General features: G+C 39.2%; 1 protein-coding gene across 1 annotated transcript in view; it reads left to right on the top strand.

The window, feature by feature from the left end:
• OSBPL1A (oxysterol binding protein-like 1A) overlaps positions 1-26,516 on the top strand; it is a 274,214-nt gene that overhangs the window by 98,368 nt on the left and 149,330 nt on the right. Inside the window, exon 14 of the mRNA XM_006835025.1 lies at positions 14,958-15,064. Within this exon, the coding sequence (XP_006835088.1) occupies positions 14,958-15,064 (107 nt within the window). The remainder of the gene's footprint in view (positions 1-14,957; positions 15,065-26,516) is intronic.

The following is a 26,516-nucleotide window of genomic DNA, read 5'->3' as shown; positions in this document are numbered from 1 at the left end:
TGGTTGTTGTTAAGTGCCATCGAGTTGGCTCCGACCTATAGTGACCCTGTGATAGTCTCCAAGGAGCAGCTGGTGAGTTTGAACTGCCAACCTTATGGTTCAAACTGACCTTGCAGTACAGTGTTTTATCCAACAGTGCCACACCAGGACTTCTCTGAGTGGGTAGCCCCTGAAAAGCTTATAAACAGCAACAGAACATTGTTTGACTTAGTGCCCAAAGATGATGAGCTCCTTAGGTTGGAAGGCACTTAAAATGCAATAATATGGAGAATAGCTGCCTCCCCAAAGTAGAGTTGACCTTAATAACATGAATGGAGCAAGCTTTTCAGGGCCTTTATTTGCTAATGGGGCAAAGCTCAAAATGGGAAGAAACAGCTACAGATATCTATAAATAATCAGAATGTGAAACGGATAAAGTATGAACCTAATATTATTGGAAGTCAGCAAAAATGAAAGGGAGTGTAAAAAGGTCTCTATCCTAGACGTTAGTGAACTGAAATTAACTGCTTTTGGCCATTTTGAATTGGAAAATCATATGTAGTGGTGTAGGATCAACACTGGACTGCAAACCACAAGGGTGGCAGTTCAAACCCACCAGCTGCTCCTCAGAAACCCTATATCGGGTCGCAGTAATTTGGAACTGACTCAACAGCACTTCACAACAACATGGTTTACTATATCAGGAATGGCATCACATTCATTTCCAGAAAGAGCATTTCAAGATTTGTCATGAAATACAGTGTTGTCTGTGATAGAATAATATCCATGCACCTACAAGAAGACCAGATAATACCACTATTTTTAAAATTGTGTGCCAACCTCTAAAACCAGTGATGATGAAATTGAAGAATTCTACCAGCTGCTTTGGTCTGAAATTGATCAAATATGCAATCAAGATGTATTAATAATTACTGGTGATTAAAAATTTAAATATGAAAGTTAGAAACAGAAAGGATCTGAAGTTGAAAAATATGGCCTTGGTGATGGAAATGATGCTGGAGATTGCATGACAGAATTTTGTAAGGTCAACAACTTCTTTATTGCAAATACCTTTTTTCAACAAGATAAAAGGCAACTATGCATATGATCTCACCAGATAGAATAACAAAATCAACTACATCTGTAGAGATGTTGGAAAAGCTCAATTATCATCAGCCAAAACAAGACCAAGGGCAGACTGTGAAACAGGCCATCAATTGCTCATATGCATGTTTAGGCTGAAGCTGAAGAAAATTAGAACAAATCCATGAGAGCCAAAATATGACCTTGAACATATCCCACCTGAATTTAAAGATCATCTGAAGAACAAATTTGATGCATTAGACACTAAAGACTGAAGACCAGAAGAGTTGTGGGATGACATGAAGAACTTCATACAGGTAGAAAGCAAAAGGTCATTAAGAAGACAGAAGAGAAAGAAAAGACTAAATTGGACATAAGAAGAGGCTCTGAAACTTGCTTTGAAACATAGAGAAGCAAAAGTAAAAGGAAGAAATGAGAAAGTGAAAGAGCTGAACAGAAAATCTCACTGGTCAGCTCTAGAAGGCAAAGTTGAGTATTATAATGAAATGTGCGAAGACCTGGAGTTAGAAAACCAAAGGAGAGGAACACACTCAGCATTTCTGAAACTTAAAGAACAGAAGAAAAACGTCAAGTCTCAGGGTGCAATATTGAAGGGCAAAATACTGAATGATGCTGACAGCATCAAAAGATGAAATACACAGAGTCAGTGTAACAAAAATAATTGTTCAGTGCTCTCTTCAAGAGGTTACATATGATCAAGAAGCTATGGTATTGAAGGAAGAAGTCCAAGCTGCAATTAATGAAGTGGCAGCAAACAAGGCTCCATGAGTTGATGGAATACAAATTGAAATGTTTCAACATTCTGATGCATGTCTATGCCAAGAAGTTTGGAAGAGAGCTACCTGGTCAACTGATTGGAAGAGCTCCATATTTGTGCCTTTTACAAAGAGAGGTGACCTAACACAATCCATAAATCATTGGACAATATCATTAATGTCACATGTAAGTGAAGTTTTACTGAAGATAGTTCAAAAACAGTTGGCAGCAGTACATTGACAGGGAGCTGCCAGATAACCTGGATTCAGAAGAGGATGTAGAACTAGGGATGTTATTGCTGGCATTAGATGGATCTTGGTTGAAAGCAGAGAGTATCAGAAAGATTCTTCCTTGTGTGTGTGGTGGGTTTTTTGGTTTTTTTTTTAAATGTTTTATTGTGGATTATGTGATAGTTTACATGGGAGAACATTAGCTTTACATTCATCCTATCGTATATATCATTTCATTGCTGCTTCCTTGTGTTTTGTTGCCTATGCAAAAGCATTTGTGTGAATCATAACAAATTATGGATAATACTGCAAAGAATGGATATTCCAGAACATTTAATTGTACTAATGAGGAACTTTTCCAAAGACCAATAAGCAGTTGCTTAAAAAGAACACAGAGATATTGAAAGGTTTAAAATCAGGAAGGACTGTATTTTTTTCACTGTATTTATTCAATGTGTATGCTGAGCAAATAACCCCCCAAAACTGAATTATATGAATAAGAACATGGCATCAGGATTGGAGGAACTGCTGAACAGTCTGCAATATGCAGATGACACAACCATGCTTACTAGAAGAGAACTGCGTACTGATGAAGATCAAAGACTATAACTTTCAGTAAGGATTGCAACTCAGTATAAAGAAAACGAAAATCCTCACAACTGGACAAATGAATTACACCCATGATAAACAGTGATAAGATTAAAGTTGTCAGAGACTTCATTTTGATTAGATCCACAATTAACACTCATGGAAGCAGCAGGCAAGAAATCAAGCAACACATTGCATTGGGCAAATATGCTGCAAAAGACCTATTTAAAATGTTCAAGAGCCAAGATGTCACTTTGAACATTAAGGTGTGTCTGACCCAAACCATGGTATTTCAATAGTTTATATGCATGTGAAAGTTGGACAATGAATAAGGAAGACAGTAGAAGAATTGCTGAACTTGCATTATGATGTTGGCAAAGAATATGGAAAATACCATGAATTGCAGGAAGACCAAGCAAATCTATCTTAGAAGAAGTACTACCAAAATGCTCCTTAGAAGTAAGAATGATGAGACTTTGTCTCTGTACTTTGGGTGGACATGTCTGGAGTGATCAGTCCCTGTAGAAGGACATCGTCCTTGGTAAACTAGAGGGTCAGAGAAAAAGAGGAAGACTCCCTAACAAGATGGATTGACACAGTAGCAGCAATAATGGGCTCAGTCATAATAATTGTGAAGATGGTGCAGCATCAGGCAGTGTTTAATTTGTTGTGCATACTGTTACTGTGAGTTGGAAATAGCTCAGTGGAACTTAAGAATAACAATTAAACATTGTATACTTCTCTACCTTGTTATGCCTGTCTCTAAAGTTAAAGTTTTCAAATATAGTAGCTTTTTTCAAGTTAAAAAAAAAAAAGTACATTTTTAGTACAATAATGATGATTTACAAAGTAAGAGCTTCATTCAGATTATTGCAGTAGGTAAAGTAAGGAGCTCTGGTAGTGTAGTGGTTACGAATCGGGCTGTGACCCTTAAGGTCAGTGGTTCGAAACTACCAGCTGCTCCGCGGGAGAAAGATGAGGCTTTCTACTCCCATAAAGATTTACACCCTCGGAAACCCTATACAGGGTCGCTATGGGTCGGAACCGACTCGATGGCACATAACAACAACAACAAAGTAAGGTAATATCCTGACCTTTCCCATTTATTCAGGGCACTTTAGTTTCTAAATATTAAATGGTTAAGACATGTTTGCAATAGTTTCCAGATGGTAACTTGTTCAGAAACTTAGCTTTTTTATTTTTTATGTTGTTGTTCTTCTTAGGTTCCATCAAGTGGGCTCTAACTCATAGGGACCCTATGTATATGTACGACCGAATGAAACACTGCCCAGTTCTTTGCCATACTTACAACAATTTTTATGTTTAAGCTGATTATGCAGTCAATCCATCTCTTTGGAGGTCTTCCTCTTTTTCACTGACTCTATACCAAGTAAAATGGCCATTTCCAGGGACTGGTCCCTTCTCATATTTCAAAGTAAGTGAGATGAAGTCTCACCTTCCTTGCTTCTAAGTAGCTTTCTTGTTGTACTACTTCTTCAAAGACAGATTTGTTTGTTTTTCTGGTCATCTATGGTACTTTTAATATTCTTCCCCAACACCATAATTCAAATGCATCAATTCTTCTCTGGTCTTCTTATTCATTGTCCAACTTTCATATGCATGTGAGGCAGTTACAAATACCTTAGCTTAGATCAGGCACACCTTAGTCCACAAAGTGACAGCTTTACTTATTAACACTTTAAAGAGGTCTTTTTTTTTTAAGTTTTTATTATGAATTGAGTGATAGTTTACATGGGAGAACACTGATTTTACACTCATTCTATCGTGTTTCGTTTCATTGCAATGATTACAATCCCGTCCATGCATCATCATTCAACAGTTGTTGTATGCCGTGGAGTCGGTTCCAACTCATAGCGACCCTGTGAGCAGGACTTCCAAGGCTATAAATCTTTACAGGAGCAGAAAGCCTCATCTTTCTCCTGCAAAACAGCTGGTAGTTTCGAACCGCTGACCTTGCAGTTCGCATTCCGATTCATAACCACTACACTACCAGAGCTCCTTCATTCACCAGTATTTGCTTCTATTCCCTAAAGAGATCTTTTTTAAGCAGATTTTTCCATTGCAGTGTTATTTGATTTCTTGACTGCTGCTTCTATGAGTATTGATTGTGGATCCAAGTAAAATGAAATCCTGGATAACTTCAAATTTTTTCTCCATTTATCAAGATGTTGTTTATTCATCCATTTGTGAGGATTTTTGTTTTCTTTGTATTGTGTTTTAATCCATACTGAAAGCTATATTCTTTGATCTTCCTCAGAAAGTGCTTCAAGTCCTCTTAGCTTTCAGCAAGCAAGGTTGTGCCTTCTGTGTAGTTGTTATTGAGTGTTTTGCTCGTCCTGAGACTGTGTTCTTCATTTCTTCCATGCTTTGGATTATTTGCTCAGCATACAGATTGAATAAGTATGGTGAAAGGGTACAATTCTGACACAGAGCATTCCTGATTTTAAATCATTCTCTTGTTCTGTTTGAACAACTGCTTTTTTGTCTATGTATGGGTTCCGCATGAGCACAATTAATTGCTCGGGAATTCCCATTCTTTGCAACGTTATCCATAGTGTGTTGTGATCCATACAGTCGAATGTTTTTGCATAGTCAATAAAACACAAGTAAACATTTTTCTTGTATTCTCTACTTTCAGCCAAGATTCATCTGACATGAACAGTGATTCCATTTCTGATTCTGATTCCAACTTGACTTTCTGGCAGTTCCTTGTCAATGTACTGCTACAACTGTTTTTTAATTATCCTCAGCAACATTTTACTTTTGTGTGATGTTAATTATATTGCTCTAGAATTTCCTCATTCTTTTGAGTCACTTTTCTTTGGAATGGGCACAAACGTGAATCTCTTCCAAATTTACTGCTTCCAGTGCTGCATCAGTACTTTGGAACGTTTCACTTGGTATTCTGTCAATTCCTGTTGTTGTTAAGTGCTGTTGAGTCGGATCTGACTCATAGTGACCTTCTACAGGGTTTCCAAGAAGTGGCTGATGAGTTTGAACCACTGACATTGCACTTCAAACTCACCTTGTGGTCCAGCACTTAACCTATAGGTCTTATCCTACAATCACACCAGGACTCCATCTACAATTCCAAGAACCTTGCTGTTTGCTAATGCCCTCAGTGCAGATTGAACTTCTTCCTTCAGTACCATGGGCTCTTGTTACCTCCTGATGAGGTTGGACATCGATCAATTCATTTTGGTACAATGACTCTGTATATTCCTTCCATCCTTTCTTGATGCTTCTTGTATCATAAATATTTTGCCCCTTTTGTTAGGTGCCATTAAGTCAGTTCTGACTAAGAGCAGCTGTATGTAGTACAGTGAATTACTTTATATGGCCCTTGAAAATTGGAACATGGAATGTACAAAGTATGAATCTAGGAAAATTGGAAGTTATCAAAAATGAAATGGAACGCATAAACATCGATATCTTAGGCATTAGTGAGCTGAAATGGACTGGTATTGGCCATTTTGAATCTGACAACCGCATGGTGTATTACGCCAGGAATGACAAATTGAAGAGGAAAGGTGTTGCATTCATTGTCAAAAAGAACATACTCAGATCAGTCAGATAGCGAGATCATAAGGTCACTATGAGTTGGTACCGACTCGATGGCACCTAACAACAACAACAACCCATAATCTTCATAACTCCCACTGAAGAACATTTTTGTCCTACTGGGTCTGGGTAAAAGGAGGTGGGAGAGGATACTGATAGATTATATGATTCAGTTGTGACTTTTAACAGGGCTAATTGTGATTGTAAAAATATGGAACTCTAATGTGGACTTGGAGTCCTGGTGGGGTGCTATGGGTTAATGCGCTAGACTGCAAAGCCATTTGAACTGCAAGGTTGGTGGTTCAAGCTCACTAGATGCTCCTCGGAAACCCTATACAGGGTCACTATGGGTCGGCACCGACTCAACAGCACTTAACAACAACAACAATGTGGACTTAAAATGAGCCATCTCAGTAGCAGCAAAGAGCCAGTAGTGGATGGTATCCTTTGGATCCTGAGATCCCTGCCCATTATACCTCTTTAACTCAGGGACAGAAAGCTGTGGCAGAGGAATAGCAATAGAACCCAGATCAAGAACATGAGACAAAGCTCATGTAAAACTGAGTGACTTTGGACAAGAGGTTGGCTTGCAGAGTGAGGTACCTTCAGGCACTTAATTGGGGAGCAATGTAGCAATGTCGGATAAGCTCTGGACAACTAACCACAAGGTTGGTGGTTCAGACTCATCGTCAGCTCCTTGGGAACCCTATACAGTGTCTCTATGAGTCAGAACTGACATGACATCACTTAACAACAGCAAGAAGAACAAAGGTTTACTGATCCATGGAGCTAGAGCCCAGTGCCTTAAGTCTGAGGTTTTAGTGGAGTGTGTGCCCTGTAAGCATATATTAACCAGTCCTGAGAGTGCTTTGTAGCATTATCCAGACAGAGAAAGACCTGCCTATGGGCATGGCTGAAGAGTAGCTGTCCTGACTAGAAAAGCTGTGTCCTGCGTTGGAAGCTGGTAACTTCCCGGATACACCCCATACTGTATGTTATCTGAGTTGTGTGTGACCTCTGCAATGAATTACTGAACCCAACATGAATAGAGAGTTTTATGGGAAGGATGCTTGCTTTAGTGTCATATAGTTTTGCCAGTGACCCTTTGTCCAACAGGATGAAGCACTGCCTGCATCTCTACCATTTTCACAATTTTTCTGTTTGAGTCCATTGTCCCTGCCATCATGTTAATTTGTCTCATTGGGAATCTTCCTCTTTACTGTTGAACCTCCACTTTACTAAGCATGGTGTTCTTCTCCAAGAATCTTATGCATAGAATCTGTCAATATTCCAAATTGAGGCTTGATGCTTTCCTTCAGTCTTTCAGCTTGAGAAATGCTGAGTGTGTTCCTTCCTTTTGGTTTTCTAATTCCACGTCTTTGTCTATTATGAGCTGTTCTTTGAAATTTTCTGTTTAGCTCTTTTACTTTCATTATTTTTTCTATTCACTTCAGCTCCTTTACATTCAAGAGCAAATTTCAGATTCTCTGCTGACATCCACTTTGGTGTTTTCTTTATGTCCCCTGGTTTTAATGATCTTTTACTCTCTTCATATTCTTGATGTCTTCTCTCTGGTCTTTGGTTATTAGTGTCTAATGCATCAACTCTGTTCTTAAGATGGTTTTTAAATTCAGGTGGCATATACTCAAGGTCATATTTTGGCTCTCATAGACTTGTTTTAATTTTCTTCAGCTTCAGGCTGAACTTAAATATGATCAATTGATAGTCTTTTCCATAATATTCCCTTGTCCATATTTTGATGTAGTCAATTTTATTCCTGTATATAACATGTATTGTTTGCCATTTATATTGTTGAAAAAGTTTTTGCAATGAAGAAGCTGTTGGTCTTACAGAATTCTATCATGAGATCGCCATCATTTCTACTACCAATGTCAGATTTTCCAACTCCCAATCCCTCCTCTTTTTTCCAACTTTCACAAACAAATCACCAAAAATTATCAATGCATCTTGATTGTGGATTTGATCAGTTTCAAACTGAAGAAATTAGTCGAATTCTACAATTTCATCATCTGTGGTTTTGGTAGGTAGTCTGTAAATTTGAATAATAGTTGTATTAGTTGGACTTCTTTGTAGGGGATAGATATTATCCTATGAAAGACAGCATTGTATTTCAAGATAGATTTTGAAATGTCCTTTTTGATACTGAGTGTAATGCCATGACTCTTGAATTGTCATTCCTGGTGTCATAAACCATATGATTGTGTGATTCCAAATGTCTAATATATGTCCATTTCAGCTTACTTATGGCTGGGATCTTTATGTTTTCCATTTCATTTTTGACAAGTTTAATTTTCCTAGATTCATATTTTCTACATATGACGTTCTGATTATTAATGGACTTGTACAACTCTTTCTTCCATTTTGAGTCATGTGCCATTAACAAATGAAGGTCCTGAAAAGTTTGCTCCACCAAGGTTAGTAAGGTTGATTCTACGTTAAGTAAGGAGGCAGCTCTTCCTCAGCCTTATTTTGAGTGCTTTCCGATCTGAGGGGTTCATCTTCCACTGTTACATCAGAAATTTCACTGGTATTCATAAGGTTTTCAGGAGCCAGTTCCTCAGAAGTGGACTGCCTATTCTTTTTTCCTAGTCTGGAAGCTCTGCCGAAACCTGACCACTGTAGGTGACCCAGCTGGTATTTGAGACACCAATGGCATAGCTTCCACCATCACACCAACACTCGAGCCACCACAGCACAACAAACTGACAGATGTGTGGAGATTTTTTATTTTGTTGTTGTTAGGTGCCCTTGAGTCAGTTCTGACTTACAGCAACCCTGAATAGGGTTTTTGAGGGGTAGCTGGTGAGCTTGAACTACCGACTCTGTAGGCCACACCAGGACTTTCATAGTATGAGATAGCACTTGTAATTTGTCCAGTTGACCATTTCTTCTGTGATATTTAATGTCTGTTCTCTAAATACCTATATGTTGTTGTTAAGTGCCATTGAGTCGGTTCCAACTCATAACAACCCTGTATAGGGTTTCCTAGGAGCAGCTGGTGAGCTTGAACCACTGGTCTTGCAGTTCAAAGCAAGAGACTTTGCAGTCCAGTGCATTAACCTGCAGTGCCACACCAGGACTCCAAATGCCTATGTAAGAAGCTACAAAAATCATGTCGAGACCATGTCTGACCTCTTTGTTTTCAAAAGGGTGATAATCAGACCCAGGCCATTCCTATGAGGCAGAAGTCAGACATGCCTCCACCCTTCAACCTTCTTTGCGCTCTTCAGATACCAGCCCTCCTCCCACAGCACGCTCTGCTTCCATAACACATTGCAGTGACCACACGGAACTCACAGACAATACTCATGATTATGGGGTTTGTTAAGGAAGTGAAATTCCAAGTCAGGATCAGAAAAAACTCAGGATGCAGCAGTTCTGGTGTTAGAAATGTCTCTTCTCTGCCTACGGCAGGCACACCTTGCTCATGTCTTCAGCCTCCTAGCCATGTGGCTCCTCGGTCTGTGCATTGCTCTGGGAAGTGTTACAAAGATGCTTTAGCTAGTCTGTAGGTGCCCAAAAATGCAGTCTGCAAGCCAGTATCCTGCCCACTAACACTCAACTTTGCTTGGTCTGTGGTGTGGGAAACCCACAGCTGCTCTGTCTCTCCATGCCACCTCTGCTACTACCTTTGCCACCAACACTTTTCTAGGTAGGGATCTCATGCTCAGCTTCTTTCTTGATGGTCCTGGGATCATGTGGTCATGCTTCTTAGATAGCTTCTTTTAAACCAAGCAGGATAGCAAAATTGATCAATCCTAGTATTATAACACTAGATTGTCAGAAAAAACAACTTTTGACTTTGTTTTGGACATATAATTTGACACTCTGTCAGCAGTGTATTCTCAAAAAAGTTTGTCTGTATCTTTTGGATTGTTTTTGAGAAGCTTGCAAGATCAGCTTTAGTTAAAAATTTGTTTTTGACATTTGATGTTTGTTTTTATGTTAATACTTAAGTATCTGACATATGAAATATCTAAAATATAGAATTGTAGATGATTAAGCATGTGATGGACTCCTGGTGTGGCACTGTAGGATGAACACTAGACGCTAACTGCATGGTTGGCAATTCAAACCCACCAGCCCCTCCTCAGAAACCCTATACATGGTCACTAGAGTTGGAAGCTACTTGACAGCAGTTAAAAATGACAACAAGAAAGAAATGCATCCATAAATGATTATGTTCCCATCTTCCTGTAATTTGTACCATTTGAGTGGAGAATTACTAGATAATCCTAAAAATTTATGGAAGGCAGAGGCTGTGTTTTCTGGTACATCTCACAGTGCTTGGTTCCCAGCTCTGGGTGAGACATCTGTTGAGATGCTATTTAAGTCAAAGGCATCTAGCATATGGTACTTTTTTAAAAGATTGAATTGCGCTTCCCAAAAATATGTGTTACAAATCCTAACCTCTATGCCTGTGGTTATAATCCCATTTGAGAATGGGTTTTCTTTGTTATGTCAATTGACAGGGTTAGTGTAGAGTATGTTTTGAGCCCATCTCACAAAATATATGAGGAGCAGATTAAGGAAGCAGAGATGGGGGAAGAGAGATGCTAAGCCACATTGAAGATCATTCCATAGTAGAAGCTCAAAGAGACCAAGGACCTTCCTCCAGAGCACAAAGAAAGAAAGAGAACTGTCACTTAAACGTTAGCCTCCTAAACTGGGAGAAAAGAAGTTCCTGTTGGTTAAAGCTGCTCGTGTTATTTCTGTTAGAGTAGCACTGGGTAAAGGAGCCCTGGTGCTGTAGGGGATTATGAGCTGGGCTGCTGACCAAAAGGTCTGCAGTTCAAATCTACTAGTTTCGCAAGAGAAAGATGAGGCTTTCTGTTCCCGTAGAGATTTATAGCCTCATAAACCCTACACAGGGTCGCTGTGAGTCGGAACTGACTCGATGGCACACAGCCACCACCACCACCAGCACTGGATAACTGAGACAGTACTATGCTATTTATTTAGCAACTAAGTAGAAATCTTCATAATGTGTATCAAAGATTCAAAATGAAAAATAAATGTAAAGTCAAATTTGTTTTAGAATGTAATAGCTGTAATCACTTTGGATTGTTCCTGTGGTAGCGTAGGGGTTACGAATTGGGCTGCGAACCGCAAGGTCAGCAGTTCGAAACTTCCAGCTGTTCCACGGGAGAAGGATGAGGCATTCTGCTCCCGTAAAGATTTACAGCCTTGGAAACCCTGTACAGGGTCGCTATGAGTCGGAACCTACTCCACAGCACATAACTGCCGCCATCAACACTAGGAAACTTTCACAAGATGAAGAAAAATGATAAAATGTGATTTGGTCTTCGTATCCAGATATTGAGGAAAGGTAGTTCATGCCTTTCTTCACTCATTCTCATCTTTTCCCTTTGTTGCTTGTATTTGCCCTATAAGTTTTTTTAAAAATTTTTTATTACATCTGTTTATTAGAAAATCCAGTTCTTACTACTGTTCTAGTGCTAGAACTGTAAAATTGGCACAGACGTGTTAGAAGTTAATTTGTCAGTAAGTGTCTGATTCTTAATAAGGTGAATACCTGTCCCAGCAATCCATTGCTGGAACTATATAAGGAAACGATCAAAGATGTGTATATTTTGCACAAACAAAATTATTCACTGCAATGTTATTTATCAGTGCAAAATTATGCAAAATCTAAGTGTCCAGTAACAATTACAATAATACATAGTTATTAAAAATCATGTTTAGAATACTATTTGATAACAACATTGGGAGTTGCATGTTATTGTTAAGTGCCATTGAGTCAGTTCCAACTCAGAGCAACCCTGTATAGGTTCCTGAAACTATACATTTTTGCTGGAACAGAAAGCTTCGTCTTTCTCCCTTGAAGTGGCTAGTGGGCTCAAACTGTCAATCTTATTGTTCCTATTCCGGTGCTTATCCTCTCATTTAATTATGCTATCATACTCAAAGTCCAAGGTCTCATAACCTGGATCAGGTCCAGCTGTGGTGCCTTCAGTACAGGTGTAGGTCTTGATAGGAGCACCATCCTATGCTGTCTTCAGTGTTAATGCTGCTGGCTTTCTGTCTCCTGAATTTCGGAGGTTCTCAGCCCAGGAACCCAGGGCCCAAAGGACATGCTCCAATCCTGGCTCTTCTTTCTAGTTGGTAGTAAGGTCCCCCCTCACCTTATGAATTTTGACTAATTTTTCAGAAAAAAGGATTTTTCTTAACTAAATCACATTCATATAGAACTTTTGGGAAATTAAAAAAGAAAGAAAATTATTCACCAGTGTATTTCTCCAAAATGACTGTAAATAATTTGGTGTTATGTTTTTGGTAGATTTGTGTTGATGGTCTGAATGATGTATTCTTACACTTCTTACACTTTTATTTCCTTTCATACTGTCACTCCATTTCTCATTTGACAAAATGTGTATCTTTTTTTTTTATTTAAGGTTTTTATTGTGGATTGAGTGAAAGTTTACAGGGCACATCATCAGTTTCACATTCAGCAATTCATATAACTGGTTTCATTACATTGATTATAATCCCCTCCATATACCATCAGTTAAAAGTATTTCTCTTTATCCACTTCAGCTTTTTTTTTTAAAAACACACAAACAAAAAAACCCACTCAGGCATATATAATAAATTACATCTCCAAAGGGCACATTCTGCAAGTCTGCTCCTGGCCACCAGTTCTTAGTCCTTCTCTTCTTAGTTGATGAATCTAGAGTCCTCCATGCCCCCATCTCTACCTCCATCTCTGGTGCTGCTGCTTCTCTGGATAAGGTCCCACATTCTATTTGTGCGTTCCTCTCTTGATGGTCCTAGGGTCCTCTGTTTCTGGACTGTAAGATTAATCACTCCCCTTTTTTTTGTTACAAAACTTCTACCTTTACAATTGTGACAGTCATGATTAGTCATGATAACAGTTATTTACTGCTGAATCTTACGAATCTTATCCCCATCTCCTTTCACCAGACCCATCTAGTAGTCAGTCAGGCTGCTGTTATTGTTTTTGATTTTTCCTGTAGGTCTTTCTTTCAAGAAGTATGTTCTGTTCTTCTAGCCACTCCAGGTTGGTCTGCTTGTCCTTTCAATTGGAAATTTCCCACCTCAGAAGGTTCTGGATGGGGTTCAGGATTCCACCTATGGTCTTACATAATGCAGAGGCTCCACAAGAAACCTCCTTCACTGGGCACATTATAACTCCATTTTAGGTATTCCATTCAGTTACAAGCTTTCAATAGCAATATTTCTAGCTATTCCTTTCTCTCCTCCTGAAGTGTCTATTTTATAATGGTATGCCAGGGAAACCAAGATTCAAAAGACAGCCAAGCATCTTAACATTGTTTACCCCCTTTTGGCCTTTCCAGCCATGTCTCAATCCCTGTATCCCAGAGCCCTGTTGTTCCAGGGTTGTGCATGCATCATTATTTGCCTCTGTCTCACTTAGCCCATGAATTGTTTATCATATTTTAAGAATATTTTTTAAAAAGTAAGCTCCTGGTCATTTGACACACATGTAGAATGCTGCTGTTGCTTGTTATTAAGTGGTGTCCAACTCATAATGACCCTGTATAGGGTTTCCAAAGAGTGGCTGGTGAGTTTGAACTATGACCTTGCAGTTCAAACTGACCTTCTGGTCCAGTGCTTATCCTACAGCACCATACCATATAGGTTTCATTATTTGCCTTTCTCCTTTTAGTTATTTTCTAATAAAAAAATGTGTTAATAATTTTTCATCAGTAAGAAGTCTGTTTCAGCTACTTACATTTCTCTTGCACTAATCTGAACAGGATATATTTTACTTGTTTATTATATTTTTAAGTGATAATGTGTGTAGTTTACTCTTTCAAACTTTATTTTTTTAATGAAAAATGAGTTAATTGTCTTTGGGGAACATTGTTGTTGTTATTAAGTGCTGTCAAGTCGGTTCCGACCCATAGCAACCCTGTACAGGGTTTCTGAGGCTGTAAATCTTTACGGGAGCAGAATGCCTCATCTTTCTCCCGTGGAGCGGCTGATATTTGAACTGCTGGCCTTAAGGTTTGCAGCCCGATTTGTAACCACTACGGTACCAGAGCTCCTTTGGGTCTAATGGAGAACATTAGAAGGCACTAATATTCCCATTTTTTTAATTTATTTTTTTCTTCATCAATATGTACTAAAAGTCTCAGGACCTCTGCAGGCTTAGAAGAAAAAGACCTCTATATGTTAAACATTTGTCCAAATGACGACTAGAGGAAGCTTCAAACATGTTAGCCGTGATGTCAACTGTAAATTATTTTTGTCTCTTTTTTGTGCTTTGCTTTTAAATAAAATGATCTAGCATAGAATTCCATGAAAGGAAATGTAAATGTCTTATAAGTAATGCTGTCAATCCTTCTTGTCAGTTACTGAAAAAAAAATTATAATGGCATATATTTGGTAAACTGTTTTCAGTCTTGGTTCACCTCCTTTGTAGGATAGGATGTCTAGGTATCTAGGGCAGGGTTCTTTGTGTGTATGTGTGTGTGTTTGTGTGTATATGTATGTGTATATATATATATACATATGCTTTACTGCCTATGTATGCACACAGTGAGTGCTTAATATTGATGCTCAATGAATATATGGTATATGCAGCTGGAAGGAAATATGAAGTTGGTAGATATATTTTTGTGGTCTTAGCCTTTAAGGTTGCTTAAAATCCCACTCTGATTTCATTTAATTTTTTTTTTTAATTTGTAGAAGTGCTTCCATCATTTCTTCAGAAAGTTGAAGTGGTCTCTGAAGCATCCAGAGAAACTTGTGTAGCTTTGAGTGATTGCCTTAATCTCTTCACTAAACAAGAAGGGGTAGGTAGTTTGGAATTAAATTTTGTAAAACAATATTATAGTTGTCATAAACTTGATCATTTAATAAGTGTTTTTAAATTTTTCAAAAGTAGGAAAACACTGTATTAACAAGGGAATTGAAAGTTTTGTTTTTCACCAAAATTTAGAACTTAAGTATTTTGCTTTTGATTGGGAAGGATGGTTCTGTAATTTCTCTTTATATCATTTGAATATAGTTGTATAGCTGTATGTAACAGATATGTTTCAAGTTGTTTGTAGTGGATTGTTATGATGGTACAGCAAGAAGGAGGTGAAGATATTCTAGAAATGGAAAATCTTTATTTAAAATTATATACTTGGGTGTGTGTGTATATATATATATGCACAATACTTTTATTTATAAAATAGAATACTATCATACTTACCTTTGTAAAGTGAACTCAGCTGAGCCTTAAATATTCTTGTATTCCTTTTCCCCTGCACACTTCCTTTCAGAAATTTGCCATGTGCTTTTCAAAGCATGAGTACAAGTGTTATCCATTAGTACTTCTTCTTATAAAGGCTGATGTGTTATAAAGATGTGTTTTGATTACCTGAAATAAATTTGTTGTTTTGATTTTTCATTGTCATGATTTTAATACAAGTTAAGTGGCTGTAGTAGACTTTCTTAGTCTGTTTTGTTCATTTCTACATATCGGCCAACAGTTTGAAACTACCAGCTGTTCCATGGGAGAAAGAGGAGGCATTCTGCTCCCATAAAGATTTACAGCCTCGGAAACCCTGTACAGGGTCGCTATGAGTCAGAACCGATTCCATGGCACACAACAACAACAACAACGTGTACATTTGCACTTCAACTTCTTTCCTGGATTGCTGTCCTTAGTTACCTTTGAGTCCGTCTGACTCATATTGACCACCTATGTGCAGAGTAGAGCCATCCACTGGGTTTTCAAGGCTGTAATCTTTGGGAAGCAGATCTCCAGGCCTGTCTGTCTAAGCCTCTGGGTGTTCAGATCACCAGCCTCTCAGTTAGTCAAGCAGTTAACAGTTTGCACCACCAGGGATGCCTGTGTTTTATATTAAAGTGCCAAGATGCTTATTAAAATTTATTTGCACATTTTGTTTTGATAAAATAGGTAGGTGTAGACAGCTTTTTATGTGTTTTATATTTTGATCTATAAAAGATTTGAAATTATTTCTGTAATTAGAATTGATCATAAAGTCTTGTAAGTTAATATACTTTAAAATACTGTTTTGTTATATTGTATTACAAATTTCATATGTAAGTTTATTTGGAGAATATGAAAAGTATAAATTATATATATATATATACACACATATATAATTCTACAAATTCTGTTATAGAATTTGTTGACCATCAGAGGAAAACAATGGTTCATTCCAATGCTATTGAAAAATGTCTCTTCTCAGCATTTCTCTTTTTAGTGATTTGCAAATTTCCCATTCTAGTTGATTTAAAAGGTAATGGTGTAGCATTATAAACAAATCTGATTGGGTGATACGCATCTTTGAAATGAGCAAATTATGATTTTATTGGGCTCCTCAGGTGATTTTAATCTATTTAGTGTATTGATGTATTTTTAATATTGTTGCTGATAAGTACTGTCAAGTCTGTTCTGAATCATAGGGACCTGTATAGGGTGTCTAAGGAGCCGCTGGTGTGTTTGATGTGCTGACCCTGTGGTTTGAAGTCCAGTGCTGATCCTATCAAAACAAATTTCATTCATCTAATACTTGATGGATATATTTCCAATTTTTTTGTTGTTGTAAAGATATGAAGTTGTAAATGTGAGCACTAGATTAAAAATAATTTGTAAATAAGTCAGTATGTATTTAATTTTTGGAGAAGCGAACTATGCTAGTTTTTGAATAAAGTGTTAAAAAACTTGTTCATTCTAATACTATTGATTAGTGTACCTTCTCAACATTTCTGTTTGGGGTAATTTATTTAAATGAGACGTGGTTTACTTAAACTTTTGTTTATTTAAACTATTTGTTTAAAATCCATCCTAGGTTAAAACCTCTGTGTGAAAACCTAGATAGATGTTCAAGTATATCAGCCTAAAGTTAATTAATGTGTAGTGAAAATGTATTTGACTATTTGTGGAATGAATGATTGTATTCTTTTCAGGACCTTGATGTCTTTATCTTTGAAATAAGGGAAACCATATACAGAAACCCTGGTTTTGAAATCTAATAGACTTATTTTTGCATACCAATCTTGTCTTTAGCTAGCTGTGGGACCTTAGGCAGGTATATGGAAAATGAAATTATATGAAAATCTCAGGCATGACAATCCAGTGTACCAGGGGACTTCAAAAAGTTTCTGGAAAAGGAAATGAAAAGATATTGGAATTTTTCACAAACCTTTTGAAGCCTTCTTGTATATAGACAAATTTTATCAGTATAGAGTATGCTAACATATTGCATGGCATGTAGGATTTATCTAGTACACGGTGTTTATTTTTTCAAACTTACATAGTACTTATAAGATTTCTCCTCAATAATTCTGTGGAATATTAACTCTGTGAGGCCCTTTGTCAAATCCATGGATTTCATTCTGAAAAAATAAGATTATATACAATGGGAAGGTCTCAAAAGTATTTGGAAGGTAAGTAACATCATTCAGGTTAGTCTTTCAAATGCCTAAGAATTACAACCTAGAAAGGTAGGTCAGAGTAAACTATGTACTTCATTTATCTGATATCATTAATTATGTTTCTATTATCTGAAAACTTTAGTTAGAGAACCTTCATGGACTTTGAACTCACACAGACCTGGGCCTAATTCCTTTCACAACTGTTTGATCATCTCTCTTTGCCTTAGTTTGTAAAAATAATCTCCTTTTAAAAAATGGTGACCAAGCAAAATAGGATTGTTTTAAAGAGGCAATGAGATCATCTTAGTAAAATAACCTTGTGCCCTATCTGGCACAAAATATGGGTCCAGTAGATATGTCACCTTAGCCCTCTAAACAGCAAAACAATTTTTATTCTCAGTCTCTTTTGTTGGAAATTATTCTGTATGAAAAAGAAAAAGGCATCAGGATTGGAGGAACACTCATTAACAATCTGTAATGTGCAGATGAACCAACCTTGCTTTACTAAAAGTGAAGAAGACTTAAAGCATTTACTGATGAAGATCACAGACTACAGCTTCATTATGGTTTACACTTCAACATAAAGAAAAACAAAAATCCTCACAGCTGTACCAATAAGCAACCAATCATGATAAATGTAGAGAAGTTTGAAGTTGTCAATGATTTCATTTTATTTGAATCTACAGTCAGTGCCCATGAAGGCAGCAGTAAAGAAATCAAACAAGTGTTAAAATAGACAAATCTGCTGAAGACCTCCTTTAAAGTGTTAAAAAGCAAAGATATTCTTCAAATCAAGGATCAAACCTGTCTTCTCTGTACCACAGGGTTGATAGGGACTGGCAACTTAGACATTGGCTACCTAAAATGGGGGAAGGCAGTAGCTGTAAAGGCACGAAGTAGCTGGCTTACAAGTTTTCAAAAGAGAGTTTAGTTTCAGGGTGTGTGGGGGAAGGTAGAATCCCCACTGAATGGTTTTCACCTTGTCTAGATAGATCTGGTGAAAGGAGATGGGGATAGGATTGTTTTGACTTAATAGTGAGTAATTGCTAACCCAAGCCATGATATTTTCAATAACCTCATATGGATGCGAAAGCTGGACAGTGAATAAGGAAGATCGTATAAGAATTGATGCCTTTGAATTATGGTGTTGGAGGAGAATACTGAAAGTGCCATGGACTGCCAAAAGAACCAATAGATCTGTTTTGTAAAAAGTACAGCCAGAGTACTCCTTAGAGGCCAAGATGGCCAAACTTCGTCTCTCATACTTTGGACATACTGTCAGGAGGGAGCAGTCGTTGGAGAAGGATATCACGCTTGGTAAGATGGAGGGTCAGAGATAAAGAGGAAGACCCCCAACAAGATGGGTTGGCAGGTGGCAGCATTGATGGACTCAAGTGTGGCAGCGGTAGTGAGGTTGGCTCAGGATCGGACATTGTTTCATTCTGCTGTGCATGGGGTCGCTATGAGTCGGTTCCGACTCAATGGCACCTAACAACAACAACAACAATTGTTATCATGACTAATTGCAATTGTCACAACTGTAAAGGTAGAAGTTGTTTAACAAAGGGGGAAGTAGTTAATCTTACATTTCAGGAACAGAGGATCTCCTAGGACCATCAAGAGAGATGAACATGAGCAAAATGTGGGACCTAACCAGAGAAGCAGCGACACCAGAGACAGAGGCAGAGATGATGGCATGGAGAGATAGAGCAGCTGAGGACTCTAAACTCATGGAAAGAGAAAGAGTGTGTTGTGGCCAGGAGGCTGGCTTGAATCACTATATCACAATAAAAGCTTTTAAAAAAATGTATGAGAACAAGGGGAAAAAATATTAAAGTAAGTCTTTCCAAGGGAAAGTCTAATATGTATACTGTGTATCTACTCAAGAAATAAAATATATAATTCCATCCAAATAAAACAAAAAACAAAGATGTCACTTTGAAGACTAAGATATGCCTGACCCAAGCCATGGTATGTTTCATTCACCTCATATGTATATGAAAGCTAGACAATGAATATGGAAGACAGAAGATGAATTATGGTGTTGGTGAAGAATATTGTGTCAGAAGAACCAGCTGATCTGTGTTAGAAGTACAGCCAGAATAGTCTTTAGAAGGGAGGGTAGTGAAACTTTGTCTCACTTGCTTTGAACATGCTACCATGAAGGACCATTTTCTGGAAAAGGACATGATGCTTGGTAAAATAAATGGCCAGTGAAAAGAGAAAGACCCTCAAAGAGATGGATTGACACGGTGACTACAGTAATGGCTCAGACATGACAATGACAACGACAATGAAGATGATGCAGGATTGGGTAGGGTTTTATTCTGTTGTATGTAGGGCTGCTATGAGTTGAGATCGACTCAGTGATACCTAACAACAAACTCACTTATAAACTATAATCCTACTTTCATGTTAAATCTCCCGACAGCTCAGGAGATGTGACCCAAATGTACAAGTACAATAGGGTCATAGTGCTCAGTTTGTAGCGTATTGGAAAGAGTCAGACTCTAGCTTGGATCCAAGTACTGCTACTCTAAAGAGAATGTGGATCTCTTTGGAGGGAAATCACTCATGTGACATTATAAATTTATAAATCTATGGAATCATTGAACTCACCAGCTGCTCCTCGGAAACCCTATAAAGGGCACTATGGGTCGGAACTGACTCGATGGCATTCAACAACAACAATATTAATTTGGGGTCCTGGTGTGGTGCTGTAGGATAAGCACTGAACTGCTAACCATAAGGTAGACAGTTCAAACCTACTAGCTGTATTCCTTAGAAACCCTATGCAGAGTCACTATGAGTCAGAACCAGCTCGTCAGCACTTAACATTAACAGCAGAGTTAATTGAACTAGTCTATGCTGTTTGCATCCCTAACCTCTGTCATTTCCTAATGTTTGCCGCTCTTTCAGGCCTTTCCCTCTCTGTAATTCTCTCTAGTATCTACATTTCATCATTCTTTCTGCTCAGTACAAAATTTCTTTATTAAACATTAGGCAATCAGCACCTACCCCTCCCTCATCCCACTTTTTTTTGCATCAGATCCCAATTCCTTCTTATTGTCTTTTGTTGGAGGCATGTGTCGCCTTCCATCCTGTCTCTCAAATTTTGTTCCCTTGTAGCTATGATTTTATATCCCTCTCCAGTTCTTCTTGATAATCTGATAACTTTTTCTTTCGACTTCTTCATTTCCCAACTAGTCTACTGAAACTGTTCTTGCCAATATCCTCTTGCTAAATTGCTGTTACTATTAAGTGCCTTTGAGTTGATTCCGACCCATAGTGACCCTGTATAGGGTTTCCAAGGAGCAGCTGGCGATTTTGAACTGCCAACCTTGCAGTTCAAAGGGACTTTGCAGTGCAGCTCATTAACCCACAGCACCATACCTGGACTAACTGCTAAATTAGAGGACATTTACAAATGATCTTGCTTGCCCTTTGAAGAACCTGGCATTTGAGTACTCCCTGACTTTTGGAATTCTTCTCCATGCCTTTCTGACTTCTTCCTGTATAGCAGCTCTTTTTCCATCTCCTCCTAAAGCATCTTTTTTTCTTGCCTATGCCTTAAATGTGAGTATTCCCTAGGTTTCTGTGGGTGGTTTTCTCACTCAGCATTCTCCATGGATGATCTCACATTCTTAGTTAGCCAGAAATCCATGATGACTCAGAGGTGTTCATCGCAGATCTCTCCCAAGCTCTGAACCAGTATATCCAGCTGCCTTTGGAAAGGTTTATAGATGGTTGTATACCAGAAGCATTTCAGAACCAGTATGTCTAAACTGAGTTACCAGTTAAACTCAAGGATAGAACTACCACCTATTCATTACTCAGGCCGAAAACTCAGGAGCTATATTTAGTTCATTCTTTGTCCTCATCCCCACATTTAAGCAAGTCCTGTCAATTTAACTTTTTATAGCTCATTTGTCTCTCTCCCTTCGCATCCCTCCCTCACCTCCACAAAAATTCCCATTATCACTGTTTTAGGTGAAATTCCCAGGATTGCTTGCTAGATGACTCCAACAGTTTCCTAATCCCAAACTCCACCCATCAAAACTGGGCTAAGTGTTCTTCCTATTCCATGAATTCCTTGCTCTTGTGTCACATTGTATGATTATGTATTAACTTCTCTGTTTACATATTTACTAAACTGCAGCTCCCTAAGAAAGCAGTTGCATATTAGTTAATTTTGTCACATCTGTGTCTAGCATGGAGTTCTGGTGTGGCGCTGTTGGATTAGCACTGGACTGCTAACTGCCAGGTCAGCAGTTCAAACCTATTAGCTGCTCCTTGGAAACCATATATAGGATGCCTGTGAGTCAGAACCGACTCATGTTGTTGTCGTTAAGTGCCATCAAGTAGGTTCCAACTCATAGTGACCCTGTATAGTGTTTCCGAGGAACAGCTGATGAATTTGAACCCTTGTCCTTGCAGTTCCAACAGACCTTGCAGTCCAGTGCATTATCCCACAGCAAGGTAAAACTGCCCCATAAGGTTTCCAAGGTTGTGTAATCTTTAGGGAAGCACACTGTTAAGTATTTTTCCTGTGGAGGGTCTGGTGAGTTCAAACTGCCAAACTTCTAGTTAGCAGCCAAGTGCTTAACCATTGTGCCACTAGGGCTCCTTTCACTCGACATGTATAGGTGATTAATAAATATTTGGATGAGTGAATAGTGATGGAAAGAATAAAATAGGGTTAGAAAATCTGTATCTAAATACTACTTCCTTGACCTTGACCAAATTAATTTGTTTGGGAATTCTATTTCCAAATCTAAAAACAAGAATACAAATGAGTTCTGTTATGCAAAGTGTCTCAGTCTAGTGCCTGGCACATTTTAGGTACTCTGTAAACTTCCTTCTAAAACAAAATAGCCTTTGTTGCTCAGAGTTTTGCTGTCTAGCATTAGTTTTGTAAATGGAATATGTTCTTTAATATCTGGCTCCTAGAGAGAAGCACTCTGTTGGCAGCATTCCCCTTTCGTGCCAAATCTGACTTTGGTAAATGCAGTAATACTCAGTTATCAATTTAGAGAAATAAAACAAATGGACTTTTCAAGCATGTTCTGAAGCCTCATTTGCATCAGTCCTGCCCTTTGGAAGTATGGCATTGTGTCATCTGTTACATCTTCTACATTGGGAGCACATGGACAGCTGCTGACACTGCTTGCAATGATAGAATCTTGTCAGGGAAATACTGTTTTGTTCATTATTTTGCTGGACTATTTAAAGTATGAGGACAGATTTATAAACTTTAAAACCAAAACCCATTCATTGCCTTTGAATCAATACTGACTCATAGAGACCCTATAGGACAGAACCAGAACTGCCCCGTAAGGTTTCTGAGGCTGTAATCTTTATGGAAGCAGACCGCCACAGCTTTCCAAAGACCAGTTGGTGAGTTCGAACCAGCAGCTTTTGGGTTAGCAGCCAAGAGCGTAACCACTGAAGTTTAATCCGCTGTTGGAATAAATGTGTTTCCTCTCCCCCAGTTCATAGTGTCATTAGCCTGAACATCATCCCATTTATGTGTAATATTTATGTGGAATGTTGACATGCCTTACAGGGTTGCTGAGTCCACTCAGTGGCCTTAGGTTTGGTGTTTATGTGGTGGGTTTTCCTGTATTTGGAGCCTTTTACCCCTCAGGCCTAGCTGAATTAAGAAATATATAGGTCTCACTTTAATGGGATCAATATCATTTTTTCTTCTTTACCCAGCTGGTGTGTAGAAATAATTATGTGAAGACTGTAGTTCAGCATTTGTTTCCAATGTAATGCATTAACTCTTCAATGTAAGCCTCAGACATGAGGACCTAAGAAGAGAGGGCTTCTTTGCTTTTCACAGGGCAAGTTGCCATTTCAAAGTTGCCAGGAAAGCATCTCATGGAGAGAGCTGTGTACACAGCCTACTCTAGGACCTCGCAGGCGCCTCCACGCTATGAGTACGCCTAGCTCAAGTAGCAGTTTCCTTACTTCCCTTCCCAGAAAAATCCGTGCACAGTCTACTCAGAGGGGCTGCTGTGTATGGGCCTGGCCCCTTCTGGCTGGTCGCTAACTGTACCTCTGCTACTCTGCTACTGCTAAGGGAGGGCTGGGGCAGTAGGGAGGGACCTGGACCGCCGGGACGGGAGCGGCGTGGATCCGCCCGCAGCGCAGGCCCTTCTCGGGCGCATCGCCAGCCTGCTCTCTGTCCCTGGCAAGCCCTGGAGGGCGGTCTCGCCGCAGGACCGAGGGGTGCAGCACGGACCTCGCTGGCCCCAGGAGCCCTGGGCTGAGACCGCGCCTCATTCTGACCTCGACCTCGCGAGGGGCGGGTGCTGCAGGCGCTGCTGCCGAGCTGGCGCCCAGGGGCGGGCAGTGCGAAGGTGACTTGAAGAGACCTTGCAGTGCCGCCCTGGGTCGCACCTTCCAGATCAGCTGAGGGAGAGGAAGAGGAACGCCAAGCTCATTTGCTGCTGGAGCTTCTCGGGAAGTGCCAGCCAGAATCGGAGATCGAGCCCAGGTGGGTGGGTGGGAGGGTGTGTGTGCCTGAGCTGTGGCTTTGCTGGGTCAGCCCTGGAACCACAGAACACGCTGGGAGGGAGGAAAGAGCGGCCAGACGTGATCTAGGGATGTGAGTAGATCCAAGAATAGTTGGACGTGTGTGCGCAGGAGTGCAACTGGGGACGTGTGGGGAGGGGTGCACAGAGCTAGGTGCCTTTCTGTCCCAGCCCAAGGCAGGGTCTGGGGATGTCTGAGGACTCCAGCAGCAAGGGCCACTCAGGGAGAAAGCGCATTGACCGATTTCTTCTGCTGAATAATAATATTATTAGGTCAAGTGGTACTGGAGTGGGAGGAGTAACGCAATGAAAGACATTATTGTCCTAAATAACCTTCCAAGTTAGTGATTTTGTCCATGTGTTTGCCCTGGCTGACATTGAGATGAACTTAGCCATCGGTGTTCAGAGACCGCTAAAATTCCAAGAATAGAATGAATCCATGAATGGATTGAGGAGAGAATATGAATTATATTGGCCTGAGGAGTGGGGAGGTGGCTTTCAAGTTTTAGGTTTTGATGAAGGATTTTTGATTACTCATAGGCTTTCTTTGTAGCCTAAGCCAGTGGGGAATCACGTTCCCTAGCATTAGGAGCATATGTGGCTAGCTGTTTTGTGTTTTCTGTTGTGCTAGATTTTTCTAGGGAGGAGAGAGCACTGTGAAGAAAGGAAGATGCCAGGAAAGAGCTGAGTACCTCTTTTGAGAGTTCTGGTAGCGTAGTGGTTACGAATCGGGCTGTGAACCTTAAGGTCAGCGGTTCGAAACTACCAGCCGCTCCGCTGGAGAAAGATGAGGCTTTCTACTCCCGTAAAGATTTACACCCTCGGAAACCCTGTACAAGGTCACTATGGGTCGGAACCGACTCGACGGCACTTAACAACAACAACAAAGCTATTGTAGTGGTTACAAATCAGGCTGCTAATCTCATGGTCAGCAGTTCAAAACTACAAGCTGTTCAGCAGGAGAAAGATGAGGCTTTCTGCTCCTGTAAAGATTTACAGCCTTGGAAACCCTATGAATCGGAACTGACTCCATGGCACATAACAACAACAACAAAGCTATTAAAAGTTTTAAAAAAATTTGTTTATTTATTTTCATTTTAATCAGGCTCAAAGACAGAATTAAGGCATTTGGCTTTGAAGGCATCTTTTTCAACAGAGAAAAATGCTTGAAATGTGTGTTGGTGTAATTATGTGTAGGGGCTTTAAATGCAGATTTTCTTGTTCAGTTTTGAGGACACACCAAATGTAACTTTTCTAGTGAATGCTTGGTTTCAGGCCCTATATTCATCCCTTTGGCAACTTAGTTCCATTTTGACCTGCTGTGGATTTTCAGTTGAAATTTGAAGACCAAAGAGCTGGTTTGGTGCCAGTACTAAATTTAATGGACTGGGGGTATAAAAAGAGATTGTGTTTGTGCGGGACTGTGGTCTGCTCTCTTTGGAAGCCTTTCTTAAATTTTAGGGACTTGTATGGATGGTAAGGACTTTTGGTGTGGTGCTGTAGGATCCACATTAGACTGTGAACCACAGGTTGGCAGTTCAAACCCACCGACTGTTTCTCAAAAACCATATACAAGATCTCTATGAGTTGGAACTGACTTGATGGCATTTCACAACAACAACGTTGAAGCAGGAAAAAGATAAGGCTTTCTGCTTCTGCCAAGATTTGTTGTTGTTATGTGATGTTGAGTCAGTTCTGACTCATAGCGAACCTGTATGGGGTTTCTAAGGAGTAGCTGGTGGGTTTGAACCAACAACCTTGTGATTAGCAGATTCGACACCACCTTACAGCCTCAGAAACCAGGACTTATACAGCCTCTCAGAAACCCTATACAAGGTCACTATGAGTTGGAACCAACTTGATGGAATTCATAATGACAACAACTTGATAGTGACCCACATATTTCTTTAGGCACATTTGAGCCTCCTACGGAATTGGGTGTGTTTTCTAAACTAAAAACACTAGCATGTGCTAGTATTCAGATAAAACTGAGGCATATTCTAAATAACCCCATAACCCAGTGCCATCAACTCAGTCCCTGCTCATAATAACCGTATGTAGGGTTTCTGAAACTAACTCTTTATGGGAGCAGAAAGCCTCATCTTTGTTCCTTAGATGGATTCGAACTGCTGGACCTTACACTTAATCAACCCAACACATAACCCAGTGTGCTACCAGTGTTTCTTATATTTAAGTAGAATACGTAAAATTACTATACAACATCATAATCTAAGTCTTATATATAATTTGACATCATTTGTATATTTTAGAAAAGTTCAGTAAGCTTATCTTTACTATTTCTAACATTCAGATA

Source organism: Chrysochloris asiatica, unplaced genomic scaffold, assembly GCF_000296735.1.
Source record: "Chrysochloris asiatica unplaced genomic scaffold, ChrAsi1.0 scaffold00015, whole genome shotgun sequence".
In the NCBI taxonomy this organism is placed as follows: Eukaryota; Metazoa; Chordata; class Mammalia; order Afrosoricida; family Chrysochloridae; genus Chrysochloris; species Chrysochloris asiatica.
This window is presented reverse-complemented; position numbering and strand designations above follow the sequence as displayed.